Source organism: Humulus lupulus, chromosome X (genome assembly GCF_963169125.1).
Source record: "Humulus lupulus chromosome X, drHumLupu1.1, whole genome shotgun sequence".
Lineage (NCBI taxonomy): Eukaryota > Viridiplantae > Streptophyta > Magnoliopsida > Rosales > Cannabaceae > Humulus > Humulus lupulus.
Window position 1 is genome coordinate 122,766,944 of NC_084802.1, and position 25,814 is coordinate 122,792,757.

General features: G+C 38.9%; 3 protein-coding genes and 1 pseudogene across 3 annotated transcripts; 2 read left to right on the forward strand and 2 right to left on the reverse strand.

The window, feature by feature from the left end:
* Nucleotides 1–7,133: 7,133 nt before the first annotated feature.
* LOC133806215 (uncharacterized) lies at nt 7,134–7,602 on the reverse strand. The gene is made up of 2 exons (XM_062244340.1): nt 7,273–7,602; nt 7,134–7,187 (listed from the first exon to the last, which is right to left on the reverse strand). Exons 1-2 carry the CDS (start codon nt 7,600–7,602, stop codon nt 7,134–7,136), a joined length of 384 nt encoding a protein of 127 aa, XP_062100324.1.
* Nucleotides 7,603–9,311: 1,709 nt separating this feature from the next.
* On the forward strand, nt 9,312–9,806 carry LOC133806216 (uncharacterized). The gene has a single exon (XM_062244342.1). The coding sequence runs from the start codon at nt 9,312–9,314 to the stop codon at nt 9,804–9,806; it is 495 nt and encodes a 164-aa protein (XP_062100326.1).
* Nucleotides 9,807–11,014: 1,208 nt separating this feature from the next.
* Nucleotides 11,015–23,598, forward strand: LOC133804239 (NADH dehydrogenase [ubiquinone] iron-sulfur protein 4, mitochondrial-like; annotated as a pseudogene).
* A 20-nt stretch (nt 23,599–23,618) lies between these two features.
* LOC133804237 (uncharacterized) lies at nt 23,619–24,847 on the reverse strand. Its single transcript, XM_062242392.1, has one exon. The coding sequence runs from the start codon at nt 24,845–24,847 to the stop codon at nt 23,729–23,731; it is 1,119 nt and encodes a 372-aa protein (XP_062098376.1). The 3' UTR covers nt 23,619–23,728.
* Between the last annotated feature and the right edge of the window lie 967 nt (nt 24,848–25,814).

The following is a 25,814-nucleotide window of genomic DNA, read 5'->3' on the forward strand; positions in this document are numbered from 1 at the left end:
ACATTGTGTAATCACGCACGGCATGATGCTGTTGGAGAAATTCATCAGAAAACTGCTGCCAAGACCTGATGGACCCTGGTCGAAGTCTTTTGAACCATTTGTACGCAGGTCCTTTCAATGTGATAGCAAAGCAATGGCACCTAGCTCCGTTACTAATCCCCTTTAACCTCATCAGGTCGTTAAATGTGTCCAGATGGTACTTAGGATCTGTGTTTCCTTCATAGGGGGTCATATGAGGCTCCTTGAAGTTGGCTGGGAGCCGAATGGCTTGGATCTCCTTAACGAAGGGTGATTCATGGTCGAACTCGTCCACGACGACTTGTCCTCCAGATGCGGTGACGATCTTGCTCCGTAGGCTTCTCATCTCTATGTCTAGGTCTTGTCTCCTCTTTTTCAAGGAGTCTCTCAACGTGGATGGGCTTGCATCTCCCTTTCCTTTGCCTTCTCGGGGCACTATAGGAGGTGTAGTCCTTTTATCTGCCCTTTTCTTGTTGAGTTCCTCTCGTAGATCTGAGGGTGTCCTCCTTGAGGTGACTTCGATGGCGTTATGAGGGCCAGCGTTGTTCTTCTGCTCTGGCCTCGGAGGCTGCTTCGGTGGTCCAGGACGTTCGTGCTACTTCACCCGGGGTGATTACTAGTGGAGATTTGAGTCCTCCCATCGTCTACTGGGACGGTGGTCTCTACCCCCTCTTGGCCTCTCTCTTTTTGCTTAGGGGGAGATATGTTTGACTTCCCTTGCAACAGGCCATTCAACACCACTTGCATGTTCTCTAAGGTGGTTTCAAGCCTTTGGTTCTTGCAGTGCAGTTCACGTATCACCTCTTCATAGATACGAGACCTTGAACTCGAGCTCACGGAATGGACCCGGGGATGCTTGTCAGGTCTGCGCATCAATGGGCCCGGATCCTGCCGGCCGAAGTTTGGCACCTTTGGCGGCCTTGGGGGCGGGAACTCACCAGCATCTTTTGTAGGGGCAGTTGTTGACCTTGGTTGATTCTCATCTGGAGGGACGGCCGGGGATGAAGCCTCCCTCTCTACTTCGTGAACCTCGGGTTCCTTTGGGGCCTCCATATCTCTGGGCAGAGGAGGGTTTTTCATGGAGGCCTTCAACTGATCTCCATCAAGGTGGACCTCCACCTCTCGTGGCTCTCTCAGTCATTTATAACGTCTTGGCATTTCTTCCTACCGGAACTAATGGAAGAATAGTGGCTTGACACTTATCCTTCCCACAGACAACGCCAAACGGTAGGAACTCGTCAACGATTTAAGGTTAGAAAACTCAGATTATTCTACTAAAGATAGCTAAGAATAAGGTGGAAAGAACTTGGATCAACAGAGAAATTAGAACTACAATGGAACAATGAACATATATTTCTTAAACGTCTCCTCATACAATCAGTTTTCTAACCCCTTAACCTGAGGGGTCGAAACCTATTTATAGGTGGGCTCTATTGGCCCCCTGATACAAGTAGGTCCCAGGGGACATGGACGTATGCAGGTACAGGGTCAGGGTAGTGGCTCAGGACATAGTGGTGTCTACCCTGACAATGCCCAAGTAGTGGTGCAGGACATCGTACTGTGGACTCTAGAATATTGTCAGGGGTGCTCAGGTAGTGCCTCCACTCTCCGTACAAGTTCGTACCGCCACTACCCGTCAGATGCAGATGACAGGGCCACGCCTCTGACCCCTTCATGATCGTACATCCTATATCAGTGTATGTAACGACCCAAATTTGCTAATAAGGCTTAAGGGCCTTGATTAGTGTGCCGGGAGGGCATAAATGGGATTAGAGTGAATAGTATTTATTTGAATGTGATATTATATGACAATTGATGATATTATGTGATAATATAAAATAAATATGTTGTATACGTGAGAACCACATTATTATGTGGATAACTCTGTAGCCGGCGACTCGAGGCGATCCTAGGGCTAGATAGCGGGAAAAGTCACAACGGGCATTATAATTGACTATGGACAAGTCAGGGATATTTTAGGTATCGGGTAGTGATTTAGACTATCGGGTGATGAAAATAAATAATCGGAGATATATTTGAGGTTAGGATGTTTAAGCGGGAATACTGGGGAATTTTACTATTTTGCCCTCGGGGACATTTCCGGTACCCCAAGCTTTGGGATTAGTTTAATCACCTAAGGATATACTTGGAAATACTTAGAAAATACTAGACACAGAAATGAAACCGACCTTTCTCTCCTTCTCTCTCTCTCTCTCTCTCAAGGAAGAAGAACAACTCTGAAATTTCAAGAGAAACCAGCAGAATTTCTGGGAATTGAAGGGGATAAGCTAGAGGATTAACTCAAAAACTAATCAAGGACTGAATTAGAGCCAAGGTAAGCATTGATTTTCGTTCTGTGGTTAGGAACTTTAAGAAAAATGGTTGAGTTTTTAATAGTTGTGATTTTGATATTCAAGGTGGAGTTTGAGGCTTGAAACTTTGAAGATAGGTCAGGGGATTCTTGGAGGAATGATTCCACAGCTGAGGTAAGTTTCAATTCAAAGTTTGATGGTGAATTCTAGAATTTCCATGGCTAGTTATGAGTTTCTAGGTTTGAAATCTCAGAAATTGGAATTGGGATTTTGGTGAGTGTTAGGCTGGATTTTTGGTTGGGTTGTGTTGTTTAAATCATTCTAATGATGTTGTTATTAATTGGTTTTGAGTTGGGAGCTTTGGGATGGCCTAAAGTGAGGTTTAGAGGTTGAAAATGTTGGGTTTTTCTGGGTTCGAAGGGTCGGGCCGCGACATAGTTCTTGGTGAGCCACGGCCCTTGGAAGCTGAGATGTGCTGAGGAAGGGGGGCGGGCCCCGGCATGGTCCATGTAGGACCGCAGCCCTTACCTGTTTTTGTGACTTAGGAGGGCTCTGTCTGGGGCCATGTCGCGGCATGGATGGCCTATACCGGGGCCCTTAAGGGATTTTGAGATTTTAGGCTTGGGAATTTAACCTAGGGTGCTCGGAATTGAATATTTTACCATATTTGGTGAAGTTCAATGTTCCGAGGACTAGAACTTGGTTTAGAAACTCATTTAAGATTGTTAATGGTATCCTTCATCATGGTTGTGACTAGGTGCTAAGCTAGGGCTCGGGGATCGGATCGCGCTCAAGGAGTATCGCCCATAACTAGTTCATTTGAAAGCCAAAGGTAAGAAAACTACACCCGGTTGAATATTTGAACGGGACTAAGGGCTCCCTGATATATATGGTTGAAAGAATGGTATTATGCCATGTAAATTGTAAACCAACTGCCTAAGTGTGCCATGGTTAACTTGTGCAATTGGCATAGCTCGGACACTGGTATCCGAGGACAGCTTATTATGCATTGAGCTCGGTTTAAGCGGGCCGAAGTCAGCGGGTTAAACAGAGGGTCCGACCTAAGGTGTCGGCCCTAGTATTTGTGCTAGTTGATTATTATATTTGGCTATGAATGTGATTAATGAGATAGTTGAATAATCTAAGTATGGATGAGGTTATTTGTACCTTGAAGTATGTTTATATGCTATGGATTGAATTTTTGAACATGCTTACTAGAATATTTGTTTGATAATATTGTATATGCTGTGTATGTTGTTTTCTTGCTGGGCCTTGGCTCACGGGTGCTGCGTGGTGCAGGTAAAGGCAAGGACAAGATTGATCAACCCTGATTGGAGAGCTCTGTAGGGTGAATGTACATGTCAGGCCGCTCAGCCGCCACGGTTAAGGAGATTACAGGGACGAGGAGACCAGAACCTTGTATTTTTCCTTAGTATGGTTAATGTTTACTCTTAACTGTTGAATTTTGTAAACCAACTTTTAAACATTGTACTTTTGGGGATCCCTTCTATAAATTGTTTATAATCTATAAAATGTTTCTTTTGCGGCCAAAATGTCTTTTAGCCCTAGAACACTTTAGCTAATGACACGTTTTGAATAAACAACTTGATTAGCAAGTCTCACACCTTTATAAACACACAGTGTAGCGGTCTTGGCTATCCAGGGCGTTACAGTGTACGTACCTTGTACCTAGTCGTCCTCATCAATTCATGTTTGGCGCCTAATGATTATTTGACATACCCGTTTGGTGTTTCCAAGTGTTCCTCGTGCATATATCGAGGAGGCTCCAAACTATACATGTCATGAGAAACCAAGGCGCGGGGGTGTTTGTGGTGGAACAAGGTGCACACATGAGAAGTAGCGAGGTTGCACCCTCGCATAGCGAGGCTGGCCTACTGTGGTCACATGGAGGCAAGGCGAGGGACACGGATGATGTAGCGAGGCTGCACCCTCACATAGCGAGGGTGCCTTGCATGGCAAGGCTGGCCTGCTTCGATCACATGGAGGCGAGGCGAGGGGACACGGGATACGCAGCGGGGCTACACCTTCGCATAGCAAGGGTACCTCGCATAGCGAGGCTGGCCTGTTGCAGTCGCATGGAGGCGAGGCACGGGACACGGGAGATGCAAGAAGGCTGCACCCTCGCATAGCGAGGCTGGTTTGTTGCGGTCACATGGAAGCGAGGCGCGATGTCTTGCGTAGACGCGGTGCGCGCAGGAGACCAGCCGAGGACCCGCGCACAGCGAAGGTGATGCTGCGTGCCCGGGAGGCCAGCCGAGGACCCTCGCATAGCGAGGATGGCATTCGTGTGGGTAACCGGCCGAGGACCCTCGCATAGCGAGGGTGGCTCTCTTAGCCCAACTCCTCCGATGCCATGTGATGCCCTTGCCCCTTTGTGCATGTGGAAAGTAACCAAGTGAGGCTCTCACCCCTTCGTCCCACTAGCATGCGTCTCATAGTCTTTAAGGTGCCTCGTAGCGTAAAGGTTCTCCTTAACGGAATTCACAAGAGAAGAATTCCCACATTCACAATATATATATATTTTTTTTCAATTTTACTACAATTAAACTTAATGCATATATATTTATATAGTATGACATACACAATATCTAAAAAAAAAAATTATATTTCATAGGATGTTAATACATATTCTACTACAACCTAAATATATTCCTTCTTGAACAAAACATTTACTTCTATATCACATTTTTATTTGTTATTAGTTTGTTGTATTTTTATTGTTTTGCTAAAAAAATATTAATTTGTTGTATATTTAATATTTTGTTAAACATTCTTTAGTTATGAGCTATTATGAATCTTTATTAATTATAATATTTACTTATTAAATTATTTGATGATATGTATAAACCGCTCACATTGCACCACATTTTTGCAGTGCAGTTTATGCGGTTTGAAATCTCTGTGGTGTGGTTTGCAGTTTGAAAAATTCATCAAACCACATATGCGGTGCAGTCCAATGAATTGGCAAAAAATCGCACCGCCCGCACTGTGAACACCCCTAGTTTTATAGTATTATTTAATAAAGGAATTTTTGAGTAATTAAAATTTTAGGCCATCTCCAATGTGCGACAAAAATGGTGATGCAATGCTTGTTTTGTCTCCAACCGAGCAACATTTGATTGGCATATATGCAGTGGTAACAGTGCACTGCATATATGCAGTGATACTGTAGCTACTGCATCTTTTTTTTATTATTATACTATATTTTATAATGTTTAAATATATTTATATATATTATTATTATTTATGTTAATAATGTTTAGAAATTGGTTTATTTTGTGTGGATTAAATTGTGAATAAAAGTATAAAAGTCTTATTAATTTTTTCTTAATTACAATTTAATTAAATTTATGTATAATTTTTTTATTTTTTAGTTAATATTTATACTTATAAGAAAATGAAAATTAATAGTAAAATTAATTGAAGAAACATCTAACAAAATACAATAAAATATTATTACAAACTTAAAATCAAACTTAAAACATTACAATAAAACATTAGAAACTTAAACATACATTAAAAGTTAAAATCAAACACACCAAACATCAAACCGAAAGCAATAACATAAATCTGAAAGAAGTGAGATAAACTAAGACAATAATTTAATAACCACATAAATACATACAACAGCGCTAATAAATTGTTCTTTGGCATTCACAAGCCATATTAGTGCTAATAATCACGTTCCAATTCATCATGCAGCAGTCAAGGGCCAGGCCCTATCAGTGTATCTCATGCTACCTAATAAGGCATGCAAGTAAAGTATTTATATCCTATTTAAGCAGCTAAATACATAACCACATAAATAGTTACCGAGCCCTGAATTGAGCTTGTCTTTAGTGGCGAGTGTACATGCCTAGCCTGTCTATAGGAACCTTTAACCTTGGCACGCTCTGATACCAAGTTGTAACGCCCTGGTTAGCCAAGATCGTCACACTGTGTATTTTAAATAGTGCTTAACCTGCTGTTGACCCAAGATTTGGCCAACTGACACGGAGTCAAAATATGCTTGATATGAATGAAAGAGATGAGAAGAACGTAATGACAAAAATAAATAAGACACAACAATTTATAGTGGTTCGGCCCCAGGATCTGGTAGTGACCTACGTCCACTTAGACTGATATTGATATAAAAGTAAGAAGAGTGATCAAAGAACTGGGGTTCAATGAGTTTCACTAATCTCTGAAGAACGATACAAGTTTACTAGGAGAATTACTATAGTCTCAAGTGATTCAAAAGCTAAAAAAGGGTCCCCTCCCTTGAGCTATCTCTTGCTATTTATAGGCTCAAGGGGGATTACAAAAGATTGTTACAGATATTCTTCCCTGAATAATCGGATACCCAGGAGATTGTATGAGATAAATTCAGGATTCATAAAGATCTTCCCATAAATGTCACCTTGTACACGGAACCATCGACCAGACTGGTCGCGGGTAAGACAGGCTTACACTGCTTCTAATGTATCCTCTGGTCGATACTCTAGCAGACGCTTCCAAGTGTCAGCCACGTGTCCAAGGATTACTTGCCACGTCATCAATGCTAATTTTATGGATAACACCTGCTAATCGGGTCATCAGGCCATAAACGTGCATCTAAGTGTGATTAATGGGTCAGGGTTTAAATCCCAGTTAAAATGAATGAATATTTTATTAAAAATGTTAAACTGTAATTAATAGTAAAATTAATTGAAGAAACATCTAACAAAATACAATAAAATATTATTACAAACTTAAAATCAAACTTAAAACATTACAATAAAACATTAGAAACTTAAACATACATTAAAAGTTAAAATCAAACCCACCAAACATCAAACCGAAAGCAATAACATAAATCTGAAAGAAGTGAGATAAACTAAGACAATAATTTAATAATTTGTAAAATTATTTTCAGTTCCACTGAGATAATCATAATATTGACTATAATCTTGTTGTGGGGCATTTTCAGATCTTTGCCCTTGATCATGAGATGGTTGGTTTTCATCTTGAGCTCTTTCTCCTTGATACTGAGATGCTCAATATTGAGATCCCTGATATTGAAATCATTCTTCTTGTTCACCATGTTCGGATGTTTGTGCTCTTTCTCTGTAAATTCTTCTTTTTCATTTTGAATGTAGTGACAAAACTCTAGATCAGATATAGAATCCAAATCCGTAAATAAAATTGTATCATCAGCCTTTCTTCTATGATGTTCATTTCTATCCGTGTTACCCTTTTCAATAACTTGAACAAGTTTTTGACTTTGTTCCATTAGTTTTTTAAATTGTTCATCACCTATTAGTTGTGTTTGCTTTTGCTTTTTTCACACCCAAAGGTCTTTCAATTGAATTAGTAGTTATTTCCTCATCATTCATATTAAGATCAAATGAACTCATACTAGAGGATGCCGATGTCGGTGAGTGAGAAGATGATTTGGACGAAGTAAAATTACGATCTTCTTGCTGCAATCTAGTTGGTGCATTGGTATTGTCATTTGTAAATTTCTCAATATCTTTAAGGATGGCCCACACATGATCAAATTTAAAGCCTCAGATGTATTTTGGATCATGGGCTAACAACATTTTTGCTTGATTTAACTGTTAAAATATAAATAAGAGAATGATGTCAATAAAATTTGAAAATAAGTTAGTAACAATAAGTAAACTATAATAATATACACTCACAATATCTTCCTGTGAAGCACCACTTGGGTTTTTGTTTTCAATTTGGTTAACACATCCCCTTAATTTCGCAACAGCAGAAAGAATGGTCGACATTCAACTTTGCAAAGATCTTCTCGGTCGAGGTTGATTACTAGATATCGAAGACTTGTGGTACTCTGATTCAACTCTTTCCCAAAAAAAAATTCCTAATTGGTTTCTTCCTATGATTGGATCTTGAGAAATGTCAATATAGATATGACACAAGTGCATATCTTCCGCAAGTGAGTATGAAGTAGTGCGAATTGAAGGCATTTTGGAAGAAAACATAGTTGTTTCAAAAATATGTTGAAGATGTGTGATTAACTTGAATGAGTAGTATGCAATTATATAATGATGTAAAAGCAACATAAGATCAGATTTTTTATCTTCAGATTTTGAAAAAGTAAAGATAAGATCTGATTTGACAACACAATACAACAAATGAGATCGTGATCAAATTAATATAGCGGCATAGATTAATTTCTCATATTTCTTATCTTCAGAATTTGAAAAAGTAAAGATAATACTAGATTTGACAACACAATGCAATTGTAGAGATTGTGCTCAAATTGATCCAGCGACATAGATTAATTTCTCATATTTCTTATCTTCAGATATTGAAAAAGTAAATATAAGATCTGATTTGACAACACAAATCAATGGTAGAGATTGTGCTCAAATTGATCCAGCAGCATAGATTAATTTCTCATATTTCTTATCTTCAGATTTTGAAAAAGTAAAGATAAGACCTGATTTGACAACACAATGCAACGGTAGAGAACGTGCTCAAATTGATACAGCGACATAGATTAATTTCTCATATTTCTTATCGTCAAATTTTTTAAAAAGTAAAGATAAGATCTGATTTGACAACACAATGCAATGGTAGAGATCGTGATCAAATTAATCCAGTGACATAGATTAATTTCTCATATTTCTTATCTTCAGAATTTGAAAAAGTAAAGATAAGATCTAATTTGACAACACAATGCAATGGTAGAGATCGTGGTCGAATTAGTCCAACGACATAGATTAATTTCTCAGATTTCTTATCTTCAGAATTTGAAAAAGTAAAGATAAGATCTGATTTGACAACACAATGCAATGGTAGAGATTGTGCTCAAATTAATCCAGCAACATAGATTAGTTTCTTAGATTTCTTATCTTCAGAATTTGAAAAAAGTCAAATAAGGTAAGGATATTTACAATATAAAACATGGATATCATACATGAATATCAGGTAGACCAAAAAATATATACAGTTTAACTTTGATAAAAGATGAATTCTTATCTTGGTAGTTCATCTTATTTGTCATCGTCTTCTTCTTCTTCGGATGATGACTATTATAATGATATAGAAACGCAAGTGGTAGGTCAAATTACCACTAACAACAATTTCTTCTTTGCTCAACACCAAAACAACCAAGGCTCACGTCGGGGCTCAATTCCTGGTCATATAGTTATCAACCGTGACCGGAAAAATGTTGATCGTAACCTCTTCAACGAATATTTTGCAGAGAATCCTCGGTTTAACGAGTCAATGTTTCGCCGAAGATTTCGAATGGGTCGTGCTTTATTCCTTCGTATTTTTTATGCTATACAAGGCCATGACAATTACTTCGTCCAGCGAAAGGATGGAATCGATATACTTGGGCTATTGAGTTTGCAAAAAGTAACAGATGTATTTCAAATGTTGGCATACGGTGTAGCGGCAGATGCTATTGATGAATACACCAAAATAGGAGAATCTACTGCTTTAGAAAGTTTGAAGTGATTTTGTCGTCCTGTTGTCGAGGTGTTTGGAGCCCGCTATATCCAACCACCTAACGCTAATGATGTTGCAAGACTACTCCACATTGGTGAATGTTGAGGTTTTCTTGGAATAATGGGTAGTTTAGATTGTATGCATTGGAAATAGAAAAATTACCCAATGGCTTGGGGAGGACAATATGTCGGTCGTAATGGATCCCCAACTATTATTCTTGAAGTTGTAGCTGACTATGTTCTTTGGATATGACATGCATATTTTTGTCTACCGAGATCTAATAATGATATTAATGTGCTGGAAGCATCCCATCTTTTTGCTAATCTTGCTGAAGGTAAAGCTCCACCCACTAATTATGTGGTTAAAGGAAAAAAAGTATAATATAGGTTATTATTTAGCCGATGATTTATATCCAAAATAGTTGGCTCTTGTTCAAAGTATTCAAGTTCCATGCACTCCAAAAAAGAATTTTTTTGCAATGAAACAAGAAGCATGTAGAAAAGATGTAGAACATGCATTTCAGATATTGCAATCTAGATTTACAATTGTGGTAGAACCAGCACGCCTTTGGAATAAAAAAATATTACATGATATAATAATTTCGTGTATTATTATGCATAATATGGTAATAGAAGATGAACATGATGTTAATGCATTAATTGAAGAGCGAGTCGAAGTGCCAAGTCCAGAAGTTGAGATGGTGAGCGATGATAATGCTCGATTTTAAGAATTCCTTGCTAGACATAGAAAAATCAAGGATAATCAAACTCACATTGAACTTTGAAATGCATTAAGTGAACACCCGTGTGACGAATATACTAACTTGGAGAATTATTATAAATTCATTAATCTTTTCAAATGTGTGTTATGTTTTAGATTTAATTTACCGTAATGTTTTTCCTCTAGTAATGTAATATTTATTTTAGCATGTGTAATATGATATTTTAATTTATCAAGTTTTAATAATCTATAGAATTATTGTCATGTAATTAATTAATAGTTTTGTTTTTATTAAAATAATTAATTGTATATAATAATTGTGATGATTTTAATAAAATAATATAATAATAAAGAATATATTTGTAGGATAACTTCTATTGTTGTGTTTGAAAAAAAAAGAATACAAATCAACACCAAATAATTTGGCCAAATGGTTGGAGATGGTTTTAAATATACACGGGAATAAATTGTAATTGAAGCAAAATAAGGTAGGGACAAGTCAAAATGGCGTACGAATTTGGTATTTATATTCCAGACTAGACTTATGACGTGGGGACACAAAGGGCACGAAGGATTGGAAAAACTTTACGAATCTTCTGGAAGTGCTGCGGAGCGTCAAAACTCATAATTGGAAAAGGAAAAGAGAAAAAAAAAAAGCCAAAAATTGAAATTAAAAAGAACCGAAACTTGAAGAAGCTGGGAAAAAAAAACAATGGCGAACACCGTTCGGCGAAGCATCCTGATCAACGGAGCTGGAGTTCATCGATCGTGGAAGAGATGGCTCTCCTCCGATGCCTTAGTCGTTTTGAAGCCCGGTGAGATCGCTGTGATTTCTGGAATCCCTGAAGAACATCTTCGAAGAAGGGTATAACTTTACCGTTATGAAATTTATGTCTTTATTACTTTTATTTATGGAATCGATTTTCATTAATCTTTTTTGGCTTTTAGTATACAGTATTGTAATCGATTGATTTATGTATTTCGATGGTGGAGTACATATAATTCGATATGTGACAATTGCCAGGTTATAATTTACTCACCTGCCCGTACAGCTACACAAAAGGTTCTGGAAAAGTTGGGAAATGGAAAATTAATTTTCTGTCCACGCACAAGTATGATTGAATGCCATCTATATAGATATAGATAATTATTTTGCCTAAATTTTATAAGTTATATTATTTTAAATAATATAACGTACAAAATATGTTTCAAACCTATATACATATGTGTACCTATTGTTTCAAACCTATATACATATGTGTACCTAAATGACATATTTTAAAGTTACAAATTTGTAATTCCTAAATATAATATTAGTCAATAATGTGTAGTTTGTATGTTATATATTTGAATTTGTATTTCACAAAGTTATTATGAAATATGATTGTTGGAGATGCGGGAAAAGATTCAAGACATTTTGGAAAAACTGAAAATTTGAATACTGAAAATCACCTGTGGTTACAGCCACTAATTGTGGCAGTGGCCACTGATACTCTTGGCCGCTGCCAGTGAGATTGATAGTCAAAATCACTTTTCAATTTTTTCCTACTTGAATAGCTTTAACATACTAAGTAACTCTCAAATTTTCATTTTAATTACATAAACATCTAATTAAACATTGTTAACATCCATGGGGTTGGTAGATTTTGAAATTCAAAGAATATCTCAAACTCTATAAATAGAAGCATAATACTCACTTATAAGGCATCATTTTGATAGACCAAACCTGCCAAATAGAACCCAGTACACAATAAAGAATAGCACAGTAGAGCAAAAATGGAAGAAAATCAAGATTTGTATTGAACACTAGGATTTCGAGAGCCTAGCCTCTCCCCCCAAATGGGTTACACTTCACCAAATTCTTAACACCCCTACACTAACCCACTACAAAGCTTATACACTCTGTCCTACTCATTTAGAGTGTACCCTCCCACACAAGCAACTAACTCACATAACAACCAATATACTCTCTGCCTAATTGTCCTGTGTACCTAAATGAGACATTTTAAAGTCACAAATTTATAATTCCTAAATATAATATTAGCCAATAATGTGTAGTTTGTATGTTACACATTTGAATTTGTATTTCACAAAGTCATTATGAAATATGGCTGTTGGAGATGTGGGAAAAGATTCGAGACATTTTGGAAAAACTAAAAATTTGAATGCTGAAAATTGCCTGTGGTTGCGGCCACTAATTATCCCTGGCAGCGGCCACTGATACTCCTGGCCGCTGCCAGTGAGACCGATAGTCAAAATCACTTTTCAATTTTTTCCTATTTGAATGGCTCTAACATACTAAGTAACTCTCAAATAGTTTATAAACATCTAATTAAACATTGTTAACATCCATGGGGTTGGTAGAATTTGAAATTCAAAGAATATCTCAAATTCTATAAATAGAAGTATAATGCTCACTTATAAGACATCAATTTTGTAGATTTTTGAATAATTGATATTTTATTCATCAAAGAGAATTGCCTATTAATAGGCAGATTACATCAGAAAACTATAGGCTAAGCTATACAATTAACCTAGGTCAACTAATCTCCTAAAAATGAGGAATATACAATATATTAGGAAATAAAGTAATTCGGTTTCCTTAAAGAATTGATACCAAATAAATACAAGATATTTACATAATTCTACACTCTCCCTCAAGGGGCTTTGGTAAGAACATCGGCTGTTTGAAGTCTTGATGGAGTATAGATAGTTTGAACTGTGGCACTCTCAATCTTCTCAATGATGAAGTGTCGATCTATCTCAATATGTTTTGTCCTGTCATGATGAACAGGATTTTTAGCAATACTAATAGCAGCTTCATTATCGCAAAGCATTTTTATGGACTCGCGTGCAAATAGTCTTAGTTCACTCAATAATCTTTTTAGCCAAATCCCTTCACAAACACCTAGAGCAAGAGCTCTAAATTCTGCTTCAGCTGAACTTTTGGAAACCACTGATTGTTTCTTACTTTTCTAAGTCACTAGATTACCCCAAACATAATAACAATATCCTGAAGTACTCCTCCTGTTTGTTACGTTTCCTGCCCAGTCTGCATCAGTGTAGACTTTGATCTCTCTGCTATCACTTTTCTTGAATAGAAGACCTTTCCCAGGATTCATCTTGAGGTATCTTAAGATTCTAGTAACATCTTCCATGTGTTCTTCAGTAGGATTGTTCGTGTATTGACTGACAACACTAATTGAAAAACCAATGTCAGGTCTAGTATGAGATAGGTAGATCAGGCGTCCAACTAACCTTTGATATCTCCCCCCGTCTACTAGTCATGTTTTTTCCTGAACCCACTTTCTTGTTGGAGTCCATTGGGGTTGAGGTAGGTTTGCATCCAAGCATTCCTGTTTCCTTCAGTAAGTCTAGAACGTACTTATGCTGAGAAACAAATATGCCATGTCTTGATCGAGCAATTTCCATGCCAAGAAAATATCTAAGATACCCAAGATCTTTAATCTCGAATTCCTTAGATAAGAAATCTTTCAATCTCTCCATCTCCTCCTTGTAGTCACCTGTAAGTATTATGTCATCCACATAGACAATTAGGATAGCTATCTTTTTATCTGACGAGAATCTAACAAACAAAGTGTGATCTGCTTGACATTGAGGATACTCATTCTGAATGATTGCTTTAGTGAATCTGCCAAACCATGCTCGTGGAGATTGTTTAAGACCATACAAAGATTTCTTGAGTTTGCACACTTTGTCCTGATTGGAAGAGTTCTCGAAGCCCGGCGGAATGTCCATATAAACTTCTTCTTCAAGGTCACCGTTCAGGAATGCATTTTTCACATCAAGTTGGTGTAGGGGCCAATCTTTATTTGCAGCAAGGGATAACAGTACACGTACAGTGTTAAGCTTGGCAATAGGCGCAAACGTTTCTTGATAATCGATTCCGTCGGACTGAGTGAAGCCTTTAGCAACAAGGCGAGCTTTAAACCTCTCAATGCTCCCATCTGCTTTGTGTTTAACGTTAAAGACCCACTTGCAACCCACGGATCTCTTCCCAGGTGGTAGACTTGTGATTGTCCAAGTACTGTTTTTCACCAAAGCACTAATCTCATTTTCCACAGCCTCTTTCCATCGAGAATCAGTCAGAGCCTCTTGAATTGTGTGAGGAATCTGTATATTATCAATAACAGAGACAAACGCCTAATAGGATGGTGATAATGTTTTGTAAGATACAAAATTGCCAATAGGATGTTCTGTACATGCACGAACTCCCTTTCTCAATGCAATCGGCAAATCTAAATCATCATTTATTTGAACAACATTATCATGGTTAGAATTACTTAAACCTGAATGAGTTTTTGGAGAATGAGGATCCGGTTTCGATGCATGGTGGTCCTCCTGATGTGTTGTGTGCTCTATATCTTTACCAGATTTTTTTCTTTTCGTATAGACACGAATTTCTGGTTCTTGACAAGGTGCAAGAGCCATGGATGGACCTGGAGAGTTTTCAATGATTTAGGAACCTAAGGATTTAGGGGAAGATGAAACTTGATGTTCTATGACTTGAGAGTTGGAAGAATCCTCATGGTGAATACTCGGAGATGAAGTATTATTAATGCTCGGAATAGTGTCCCAAAGATGAGATTCACCTGCATTCTCCCCCTGAATCTCAGATTTGTAGTAAGCATGATTTTCAAAAAATGTGACATCCATAGTGTTATACATTTTCCGAGTTATAGGCGAATAACATTTATAACTCTTTTGATGAGAGAAATAACCAAGAAAAATACATTTGATAGATTTAGGGTCTAGCTTACTACGATTTTGAGAATGAAGATGAACAAAGGCTGTGCAGCCAAAGATCTTAGGATTAAGAAGACTAATGAATTTCGTATGAGGGAATGATTGCAAAACTGTGTGACATGGAGTTTGAAAGTTGAGTACTCGGGATGGCATTCAGTTGATTAAATAGGTGGCTGTAAGAACCGCTTCTCCCCAGAAATATTTGGGAACTTGAGTAGAAAACATGAGAGAGCGAGCAACTTCTAAGAGATGTCTATTTTTCCATTCAGCAACCCCATTTTGTTGAGGAGTATCAACACAAGAGCTTAAGTGTAGAATACCTTGTTGTGTGAGGTAAGGACCGAGAATAGAATTGAAGAAATCTTTGGCATTGTCGGTCTTGAGGATTTGAATTTTAGTAAGAAACTGAGTTTGAATCATAGAATGAAATTTTTTAAAAATTTCACTTCTGATTTTGATTTTATGAGAAACACCCAAGTTAATCTAGTATGATCATCGATAAAAGATACAAACCATTTTTGTCCAGTTATATTGTTTACACGTGAGGGACCCCACACATCACTATGGATCAATGAAAAAGGTTTGGAAGATTTATATGGTATTCTAGAATAGGTATTTCGAGTGTGTTTCGCAAATTGACAGATTTCACAACAAAAAGAGTTTGGATTTTTATTAATAAATAAGGAGGGAAACATTTTTGACAAATATAGAAAATTCGGATGACCAAGACGATAGTACCACAACATAATATCACTATCTTTATTTGAAATAGACTGATTATTTAAAGAAAACAAATTTGTGTTTCAGGAATTGGATTCGGGGAAGATGATTGACAGTGCTAAGATGTGTTTTGGGCTCTATATCCTACAAGATGACACTCCATCTGTCAGAACAGCTCTAATACCATGAAGATTTTTGAATAATTGATATTTTATTCATCAAAGAGAATTGCCTATTAATAGGCAGATTACATCAGAAAACTATAAGCTAAGCTATACAATTTACCTAGGTAATTTCCTAAAAATCAGGAATATACAATATATTAGGAAATAAAATAATTCGGTTTCCTTAAAGAATTGATACCAAATAAATACAAGATATTTACATAATTTTACAAATTTGATAGACCAAACCTGTCAAATAGAACCCAGTACACAATAAAGAATAGCCTAGTAGAGCAAAAATGGAAGAAAATCAAGATTTGTATTGAACACTAGGATTTCGAGAGCCTAGCCTCTCCCCCCAAATGGGTTACACTTCACCAAATTTTTAACACCCCTACACTAACCCACTACAGAGCTTATATACTCTGCCCTACTCATTTACCGTGTACCCTCCCACACAAGCAACTAACTCACATAACAACCAATATACTCTCTGCCTAATTATCCTGTGCTGACACCCCATCCTTACCCTTCCTATTCCTCCTAGCATATACAAACGTCACTGGAGGCCTATCAATACTGCCCGCCAAAAGTCGCACCTTGTCCTCAAGGTGAAAGTCTGGAAATTGCTCTTGTATAACACTAAAATCTTCCCAAGTGGCCTCGAACTCTAGTAGGTTGGCCCATTTGATGAGTGCTTGTGGAGTTGTCTTGTGTGTACCTGGCCGAATATCCAACACTTTCTGGGTTCTAATAGCCATTCTAACTTCGCTGTTAGCCAAGGTGGTAGCTCCGACGTTCGCTGCTGTGGCCCAAGTGCTGGTTTCAGCATAGAGACATGAAAAACGGGATGGATTGTTGTCCCTAATGGTAGCTGAAGTTTATATGCAACCATTCCCACTCTAGCTATTATAGGAAAAGGACCAAAAAACCTGGGTGCTAGCTTCTCATTAATTCGTTTGGCTACTGTCCTCTGACGATAAGGCCGAAGTTTAATATAAACCAGGTCTCCCACGTTGTACTGAACCTCCCTCCTCTTTCTATCCGCTTGATTCTTCTTCATTCTCGGTTGAGCTCGCTATAAGTTTTGCTTCAGCAAACCCAAAATTTCGTCCCTTGCCTTCAAATTCTGCTGTACAGCTGAGACGATGGTGCTATTATGTTCAAAACGCAGCAGTGGTGGAGGATCTCGATGGTAGACAGCTCTGAATGGAGTCGTTCCCGCTAACGAGTGATATGTGGTATTATATCAATACTCGGCCCATGGCAGCCACTTCGCCAATTGGTTAGGCTTCACACTTACAAAGCATCGCAAGTATGTTTCCAAACAGCGGTTCACTACTTCCGTTTGGCCATCCAACTGCGGGTGGTATGCTGTACTGTGCTTCAATGACGTGCCTTGCAAACGAAAAAGTTCTTTCCAAAATAGGCTGAGAAAATTTGTCCTGATCGAATACTATGGATCGCGGTACTCCATGTAATTTGACAACTTCACGGATGAAGGTGGCAGCCACTGTCACCGCTGTGAATGGGTGTCTCAAAGGTACAAAGTGTCCATATTTACTCGGCCTGTCAACCACAACCAGTATAGAGTCAAATCCATGTGATAGCGGCAACCCCTCAATGAAATCCATTGAGATATCCTCCCAAATCTGTTCCGGTATCGGTAGGGGTCGTAATAACCCCGTTGGAGATTGAGCTGCATATTTGTTCCGTTGGCATATACTTCACTCAGCGACGAATTTCTGCACATCTTTCCTCATTCCTGGCCAATATAGATCGGCTGCCAACCTCTGAAGAGTCCTAAAGACGCCTGAATGTCCTCCCAAAGTACTGCCGTGGTATTCCTGCAACAGTATTGGAATAAAGGATGAGGTGGCTGGCAACACTAATCGACCCTTGAATTTTAGGCACCCTTGCACCATGGAATAACCCCCACAATCATGCCCTTTTTCTAGTTCTTTAACTACCCTAGACAAAGTTGGATCTGAAGCAATATGTGCTTGTAAGTCCGGAATTGATAGCAAATTCGGGGCTGAGATAACAGCCAAGGACATTTCCTCATGCACACGAGATAATGCGTCTGCTGCCTTGTTTTCTAGTCCCGGCCTATATTGTTTTTCGAAGTCGTACCCCAATATTTTAGTTAACCATTTCTGATGTTCTGTGGCCATTAGTCGCTGCTCCAACAAATATTTTAAGCTTCGTTGATCCGTCCTTACCAAAAACTTCTTCCCCAACAAATATGGTCGCCATTTATGAATTGCCAACACTATCGCCATCAACTCCCGCTCGTAAATCGACTTCAACCTTGCTCGAGGTGATAGTGCTTGGCTAAAGTAGGCAATTAGTCGCTACCCTTGCATTAGAACAGCCCCCAAACTCGATCCTGATGCGTCTGCCTCGAGCACAAATTGGGATAAAAAGTCAGGGAGAGCTAACACCGGCACTGTACACATCGCCTTCTTCAGCCTGTCAAATGCGTCCCGCACCTCCGAATTCCAACTAAATGCATCTTTCTTGAGTTGGTCGGTGAGTGGTCTAGCTATATGCCCATATCCCCTAACAAGCTTTTTGTAATAACCTGTCAACCCCAAAAACCCTCTCAGCTCCTTGATCGACTTTGGGGTAGGCCACTTAACCATTGCCTCTAACTTAATTGGGTCTGCTGCCACTCCTTGGGCTGAAATCACATGACCGAGATACTCAATCCGTGTTGTGCAAACAAACATTTTCTTCTATTAGCATATAACCGGTGTTGCTGAAATTTTTCTAACACAAGTCTCAAATGATGCACATGTTGCTCCAACGATTGGCTATAGATTAGAATATCATCAAAGTATACCACCAAACTTCCTGAAGAATTCTCTAAATACTTCATTTATCAACCCTTGGAACGTGACTGGTGCGTTGGTGAGGCCAAAAGGCATGAGCAGAAACTCATAATGGCCCTCATGTGTTCAGAAGGTTGTTTTTTCGACATCCCTTGCATTCACCCGAATTTGGTGATATCCTGACTTCAAATCCAGCTTGGAAAACAGTTGAGCACCATGTAGCTCATCCAATAATTCATCTATTACTGGAATAGGGAACTTATCCGCCACGGTCTCCCTATTGAGTGCCCTATAATCCACACAAAATCTCCAACTACCATCCTTCTTCCTAACCAATAACACCGGGCTAGAAAAAGGGCTAGAGCTAGGCCGAATGATCCCTGCGTGCAACATTTCCACCACTAATTTTTCTATCTCATCCTTTTGAACTTGGGCATATGGATTAGGATGCACTGAGATTGGGCCCGCTCCCTCTTGTAGGTTGATGGTGTGCTCTCGGATTCGGCTTGGTGGTAACCCCGACAGTATAGAAAATACTGAATCAAACTTGTGCAACACATCCGCGACTACTGCCGGAATAGTGCCCGCATCCTCTGCTTCCTCGGCCTGGAGGTTGGCCAAGTGCACCCAAAACCCCACACCCTCCTGTTCCACTGTGTGTATCATTGCCTTCAGGGATAATGGGGATTTACAAAGGCTTGGGTCGCCCTGTAAAGTCACCCATACACCTGCCATCTCAAATTTCATCACCATAGTCCTCCAATTTACTTGCATATTTCCTAAAGTCTCCAACCATTTAATACCCAGAATTACATCGGCTCCCCCTAGTTCCAGGGGCAAAAAATCAGTGACTACCCGCAAGGCTCCTAAATCCAATTCCACCTGAGCACAAATCCCTTCTGTCCTTACTTTCCCACTTGTACCCAATAGAATTCCATAAAAAGTCGTAGGAGTAATAGGGATACTCGTTGCTGTAACCACATCCATAGAAATGAAATTATGTGTAGCTCCGCTATCGATCAACATCATAACTGGTTGCTGTCCAATCTGCCCAGCCAACTTCATAGTGTGAGCTGAAGAAATACCGACCAACGAGTTTAACGAGAGTGTTGCGAGAGTCTCCTCCATGCCCATTGCCTCCTCGGAATCGGGTGTCAAAGGTGGTGAGTCCGCCAAAGATGGGGTGTCTTCTTTGTCCATGGTTAGCATGACTTGTAAGAATTTCTGCTCACACTCGTGCCCACGGTGGAGCTTTTTGTCGCATTTAAAGCATACTCCTCTAGTTTTTTTGTCTTGGTACTCAGCCTTCGACAAGCGTTTGAAAGCTAGTGGCCTACTCGCTTTATTCGAGCTGGAAGACGGGGTCATCGTTGCCTGGGTGACCGAAGCTGGAGAAGGAGGAATCGGCTTGGCAAAGAAAGGGTTCACCACTGCTCGAGGAGGAGCAATTGGGCTAAAAACTGGTAGAGTAGAACCCAGTTTTGGTGCCTAGCCCGTTGTGAATAAATGATGGCCCTCTTTAATTCTTTGGGTCGTCTCTATAATTTGGGCTAGGCCTGTGGGCTGGAGTATGTGTAGGGCCCCTTTGATATCTTCCTTCAATCCTTTCACGAAGCTACCTTCCAAGATATGCTCCGGCATGTCGGGAACTCGCGAAGCTAGAGCCTCCCACCTCAAGCGATAATCCTTTACTGTGGTTGTTTGACTAACCAACATGAACTCTTCGGAAATCGACCCAATCGGAGCTGCGCGGAACTGTAAAAATCAACAATTGCTTCAATGTTGCCCACGATGTAATCGACCTTCTCTGATTCTCCCACTGAAACCACGTAAGGGCGTCTCCGTCTAAGCCGACGATGGTCGTCTCCAACATCATTGGCTCGGGTATCTTGGTCAACAAGAAATACCTCTCTGCCCTATATATCCATCCGCCTGGGTTGTCACCGGAAAACAGGGGTAGCTCCATCCGGGGAGGATGGTAGTCCTGACCGTATGTCGGGGCTGCATAGTACGAATCTGGTTGAACGGCAGCCGGTGGCCGACGTTGCTCGGAAGCTGGGGCCTGGGACGGATTCGAATGCACGACCGGAGATCTTGAAATCACATTCTATGAAAATTCACCATCAACCGCCCTTCGATGTGGCACTAGCTGCGGTACCCTCATTGGTCACCTTCCTCGAAGCTTGCAGTAAGGTCGCCAGATGAGTTACTAGGTAATCCATCTTCTTCTCCATGGCCGACAACCTCTGGACTTCCAACTTCAGTGACTCTACCTCTTTGGGCAGTTGTTGGAATTCTGATCGGATGTCCGACATCCCTTTCTGCAACTCTGACCGAACTGCCTCTAATTTCTCATCCCACATCTCCATCTGAATTTGTGGCTTCGGTCCCATTGTGGATAAAGCTCTGATACCACTTTGATAAACCAAACCTGCCAAACAGAACCCAGTACACAACAAAGAATAGCATAGTAGAGCAAAAATAGAAGAAAATCAAGATTTGTATTGAACACTAGGATTTCATGAGCCTAGCCTCTCCCCCCAAATGGGTTACACTTCACCAAATTCTTCATACCCCTACACTGACCCACTACAGAGCTTATATACTCTGTCCTACTCATTTACCATGTACCCTCCCACACAAGCAACTAACTCACATAACAACCAATATACCCTCTGCCTAATTATCCTGTGCTGACACCCCATCCTTACCCTTCCTATTCCTCCTAGCATATACAAACGTCACTGGAGGCCTATCACATTTTTTATGCACAAAGCAGTTGGCTGAAAAATATATCATAGAGACTTGATAACTCCATAGAGTTATTTTCGTGAGAGATCCTTTAGTGCTTAAAAAATAGGGGGAAACAAGTTTTTGGACAAAGGTTTTGTACCTTATTCAAGTTGGAGATTCTCACTATTCTACACTTTGATTGCATGAGTGTTAGATTTTATCTATTATTATTCTTATTTTTTTTTCTACTTTTTTTATTTTTTTGCTTCTATCTTATATATTTATTTGTATTGTTATACTTTGAGTTGTATTATCAAAATATATTAATCATCCTCTATACCTTTTGTTTTCCCATTGAAATAATATAATCTTTAACAAAAACTGATGATTAAATTTTATGCCTAAAATATAACATGGACCATATTAGATGTGTAATTAGACTAATGTAGCCATGACTAGGAGACCGATCAACAGCAACAGCCTTAGTCTTGATAAAGCAAATCTTAATGTTCTGTGGTTTGCCATTATTTATATTAGTTTGGTGCGTAGGATCATATGGTATGACATAAGAAATAAAACAAAAATGAGTGAGCTATTCATTTAAGTTGTGATGAAAAGAATGTGGGTATGTGATACACCATCAAAACTCATGTTATTCATATTATTGGGTTATTATTCATATTATTGGAATATGAATAATATGAGATTTGATATTGTATCTGTATGTTATTAAAGTTTTATGGTAATTGTATTATTCGACAGTGGATAAGTAAATAAGTAATTAGATTTATATGGCCAACAGCCATTTTGTTCTTTATTAATATTAGTTATGGCTTAGCATTAGTTTCTGTGACTGAGAAATTTTCAGGTGGGAAAATCCATTGATGGGTTGGACCTCCACCGGCGATCCATATGCCAATGTGGGTGAAGCGGGTCTAACTTTTGACACTGAAGAAGCTGCCAAGGCCTTTGCTGAGAAATATGGTTGGCAATACGTGGTATGAACTGCTCCTTGTCCTTCAACTTGGTACTCTGTCATAATGTGCTCGACCTTGTTACACATAATTATTTATCTTTATTGTTCAATACAAAAGCTAGTTTGTTGTCGTTTCACATAACTGATAATTAACATTGAAGCAGGTCAAAAAGCGTCATACCCCTCTTTTAAAGGTATGCACTTTTCATGTTTCCTTTCTCTCAGTACAATTAACAACTTCAACGAAACGAAAATGTACAAATGACTTGATATTTCATTCAAGTATTTATTTTGATAAATACTTGTAACCATGTTCTCAGAATTTATTTTGATATTTCATTCATGTAAAAATTCAAGTATACTATGACATGGACACGATCTGAAGCTAGAGACAAGAATCAACTTAGCTAGGACAAAGTGGTACGATGACTTGGTACAATTTCTTTTTGACTCCAAATTTTCACTGTCAAATTCTACCTCTAATAAGCTTGCAAACTTCAGCAGCATGACGAGTGTAGTGTCATTACAACAATACGAGTGTGGTGTCATCTACAATTATTTCTCAGTTTTATTTTGTTGTTTTCTGATGTTGACCTTTGGAATTCTATGCAGCCTAAATCATATGCAGACAACTTCAAATGGAAGGGGCCACCAATGAAGAGTGTCGAGTAATCGGATTATATGTTTTCTTGGTGCAAAAATATTCATTCATAGAGTTGGGTATCAATATAATGTTACAGTCCTATAACTGTTAGTCATGTTATAATGACCTTAGTAAATAATTGTATGAACAGAACTTAATAATGTTAAGTCATCTTATAATGACCTTGGTAAATTATTGTATGAGCAGAACTTAATAATTTATAAGACTAGATTTCAAACTTGCATTTATAAACCAGCTAATAAAACTATATATATATATTCGATGTTGACACGTACAATTACAATGTAGATAAGCTGCATTTTTCTAACTAAACTACTACTATATATATTTATATTATATTTACATGACATAGTTCAAACATTACAACTTGATTGAGATGCCTCTCTGGTGTGGATATGGAACCTCCAAGTGAAGACGTAGTCCTTTGGCTCGCATGATATTCTGATTACATCACAGAAAGCTTTGACTGAATTCTTATTCCCATCACTTCCCCATTCTATCCTCACCCAGCAGGAGAACCCATTTGAAGAAAACGGCACAGTTGTGTCGGAGAACTGAAGCGCCACCTCTCCGCCGATTCTCTTGCATGACCCGCCTCCGAGTCCGAGCCGTCCCTCCGTACTGGTCACCATGGAATCGAGCCAGGAACATTCGGGCTGACCAACTAACTCCTTGTAAGCAGAATTTGCCATCCTAACTTTGTTGTTGGAGTCTGATATCACAACTGGCAGGACCTCAGACTCGACCTCCGCCTCAACTTCCTCTGGATTCTTGGGAGCTTGAGCTACCAAGGATTGGGCCAGATCCTCGCTTATCGACCGCACGCATATGATGGACCCCACCGGTCTAACGGGTTGTGGTGCAATGACATTGGTGGTGGTGGGGCTGGTTGGAAGCCTCTGCAGCTGTTTCAAAAGATCTTTCTCTTCAGGAACTTCAGCTATGGTATTCAAGTCTATAACCGGATTCTCTTCACCAAAAGCTTTTATCCAATCATGCTTTGAAACAACGGGGGTCGAAGGAGGATGACATGGGAGGAGAGGCAGTGTCACCAAACTGTTAGTGGGCTTCTGATCCAAGAGGTGTGGAGCGGAGAGCTGGGAAAGCCCATGAGTAAAACCTTGCAAGATGTTGTTTGCCGGGAAAGCCACATGGCTAGGAGCTGGAGATTGCCCAAGTGCGTGAGTCCTTTGGCGCTTAAGAGTAGTGGATGGTGATAAAGCAGCTCGACCTCTCTTCCTGGTTCTGGTGGGCCGAGCCTGCAATTGTGGCCAAAGATTTCTCAGGTAAGGGGACTGCCTAATCTTTTGTGATGTAGTATTACTGGACGGCGTCGTCGTAGTAGTAGGCAGTGGCGGCGTTTCACTTGTGGGACTCGATGGTGTCTCTGGCTTTGGAGCTATAGGCCTGTACCTTGACATAATCTCAGCCGTTTTAGCTGTCGAAGCATAAGGATTGAGGGTCTTGATCATGGTGAGTACTGGCTAGCTAAAGCTTCTTATTTTTCTTTAAAAACTAAGAACATTAGCTAACTTTTCTGGTAACAAAGGGAAAGTAGGGTACTCTAAAAGCTTTGTTATGTAAAGAGAGGAAAACATGGGAGAAGGGGAGAAGTAGGATGAGAGTGGGGTGTTGAGGTTATGGAGAAGGGAGAAGTATTGACGGTGGGAAATAACCAATGAAAGCTGTGCAAACATAAAGCAAATAGATAGAGCAGAAAATGACACTTGGCCTAAGTACGGTGGGTACGTGTATGTTAATATTTGAAATAAATGACATGTGGGAATTGTCACTACAGGTGAGTCCATGCAAGCTTACACATATAACATGACTATCGATTAGTTATTCCCAGTTTTGACAACTGAGCCCCAACCTCAAACACGCTCCCTCATAGTTATAGTAGGAATGGGATCCTCTCTCGGAATTCCTTGTTCTATTACATGTCGTACCACTAATAAAGTGCCACGTCAATCCTTTTCTTATACTCTACATTCTAACATGACGCTGTTAACATTTAACATCATTTTAGTAATATAATATAAATGAGTAATGATATGTAACATAATATTAATATAGTTCACATATTATTATTATTATTATTATTACTTTTGTGTACTGGAAACACAAATATCTCGACTACTTTCATTTTTGATGCCCAGCCCAAATGTAATATTTTTTAACATATTTATTTTAGTATTTGTAATATAATAATAGGTAAATATTCATTTAATACTCTGCGTTTTATCGAAATACAAATTTAGTATTTTTTAATTTTTATATTTATTTATGAGTATCTTCTGTTTACAAAAACTACATAGTTAGGTTTTCTCTGTATGTTTAAATTTTTAATATTCTTATATTACTCTTTATTTTAATGATTTAGTTAATCTTTAATTATTTTTAAATAATTTAAATATATTTTCAAAATTCATAAAATAA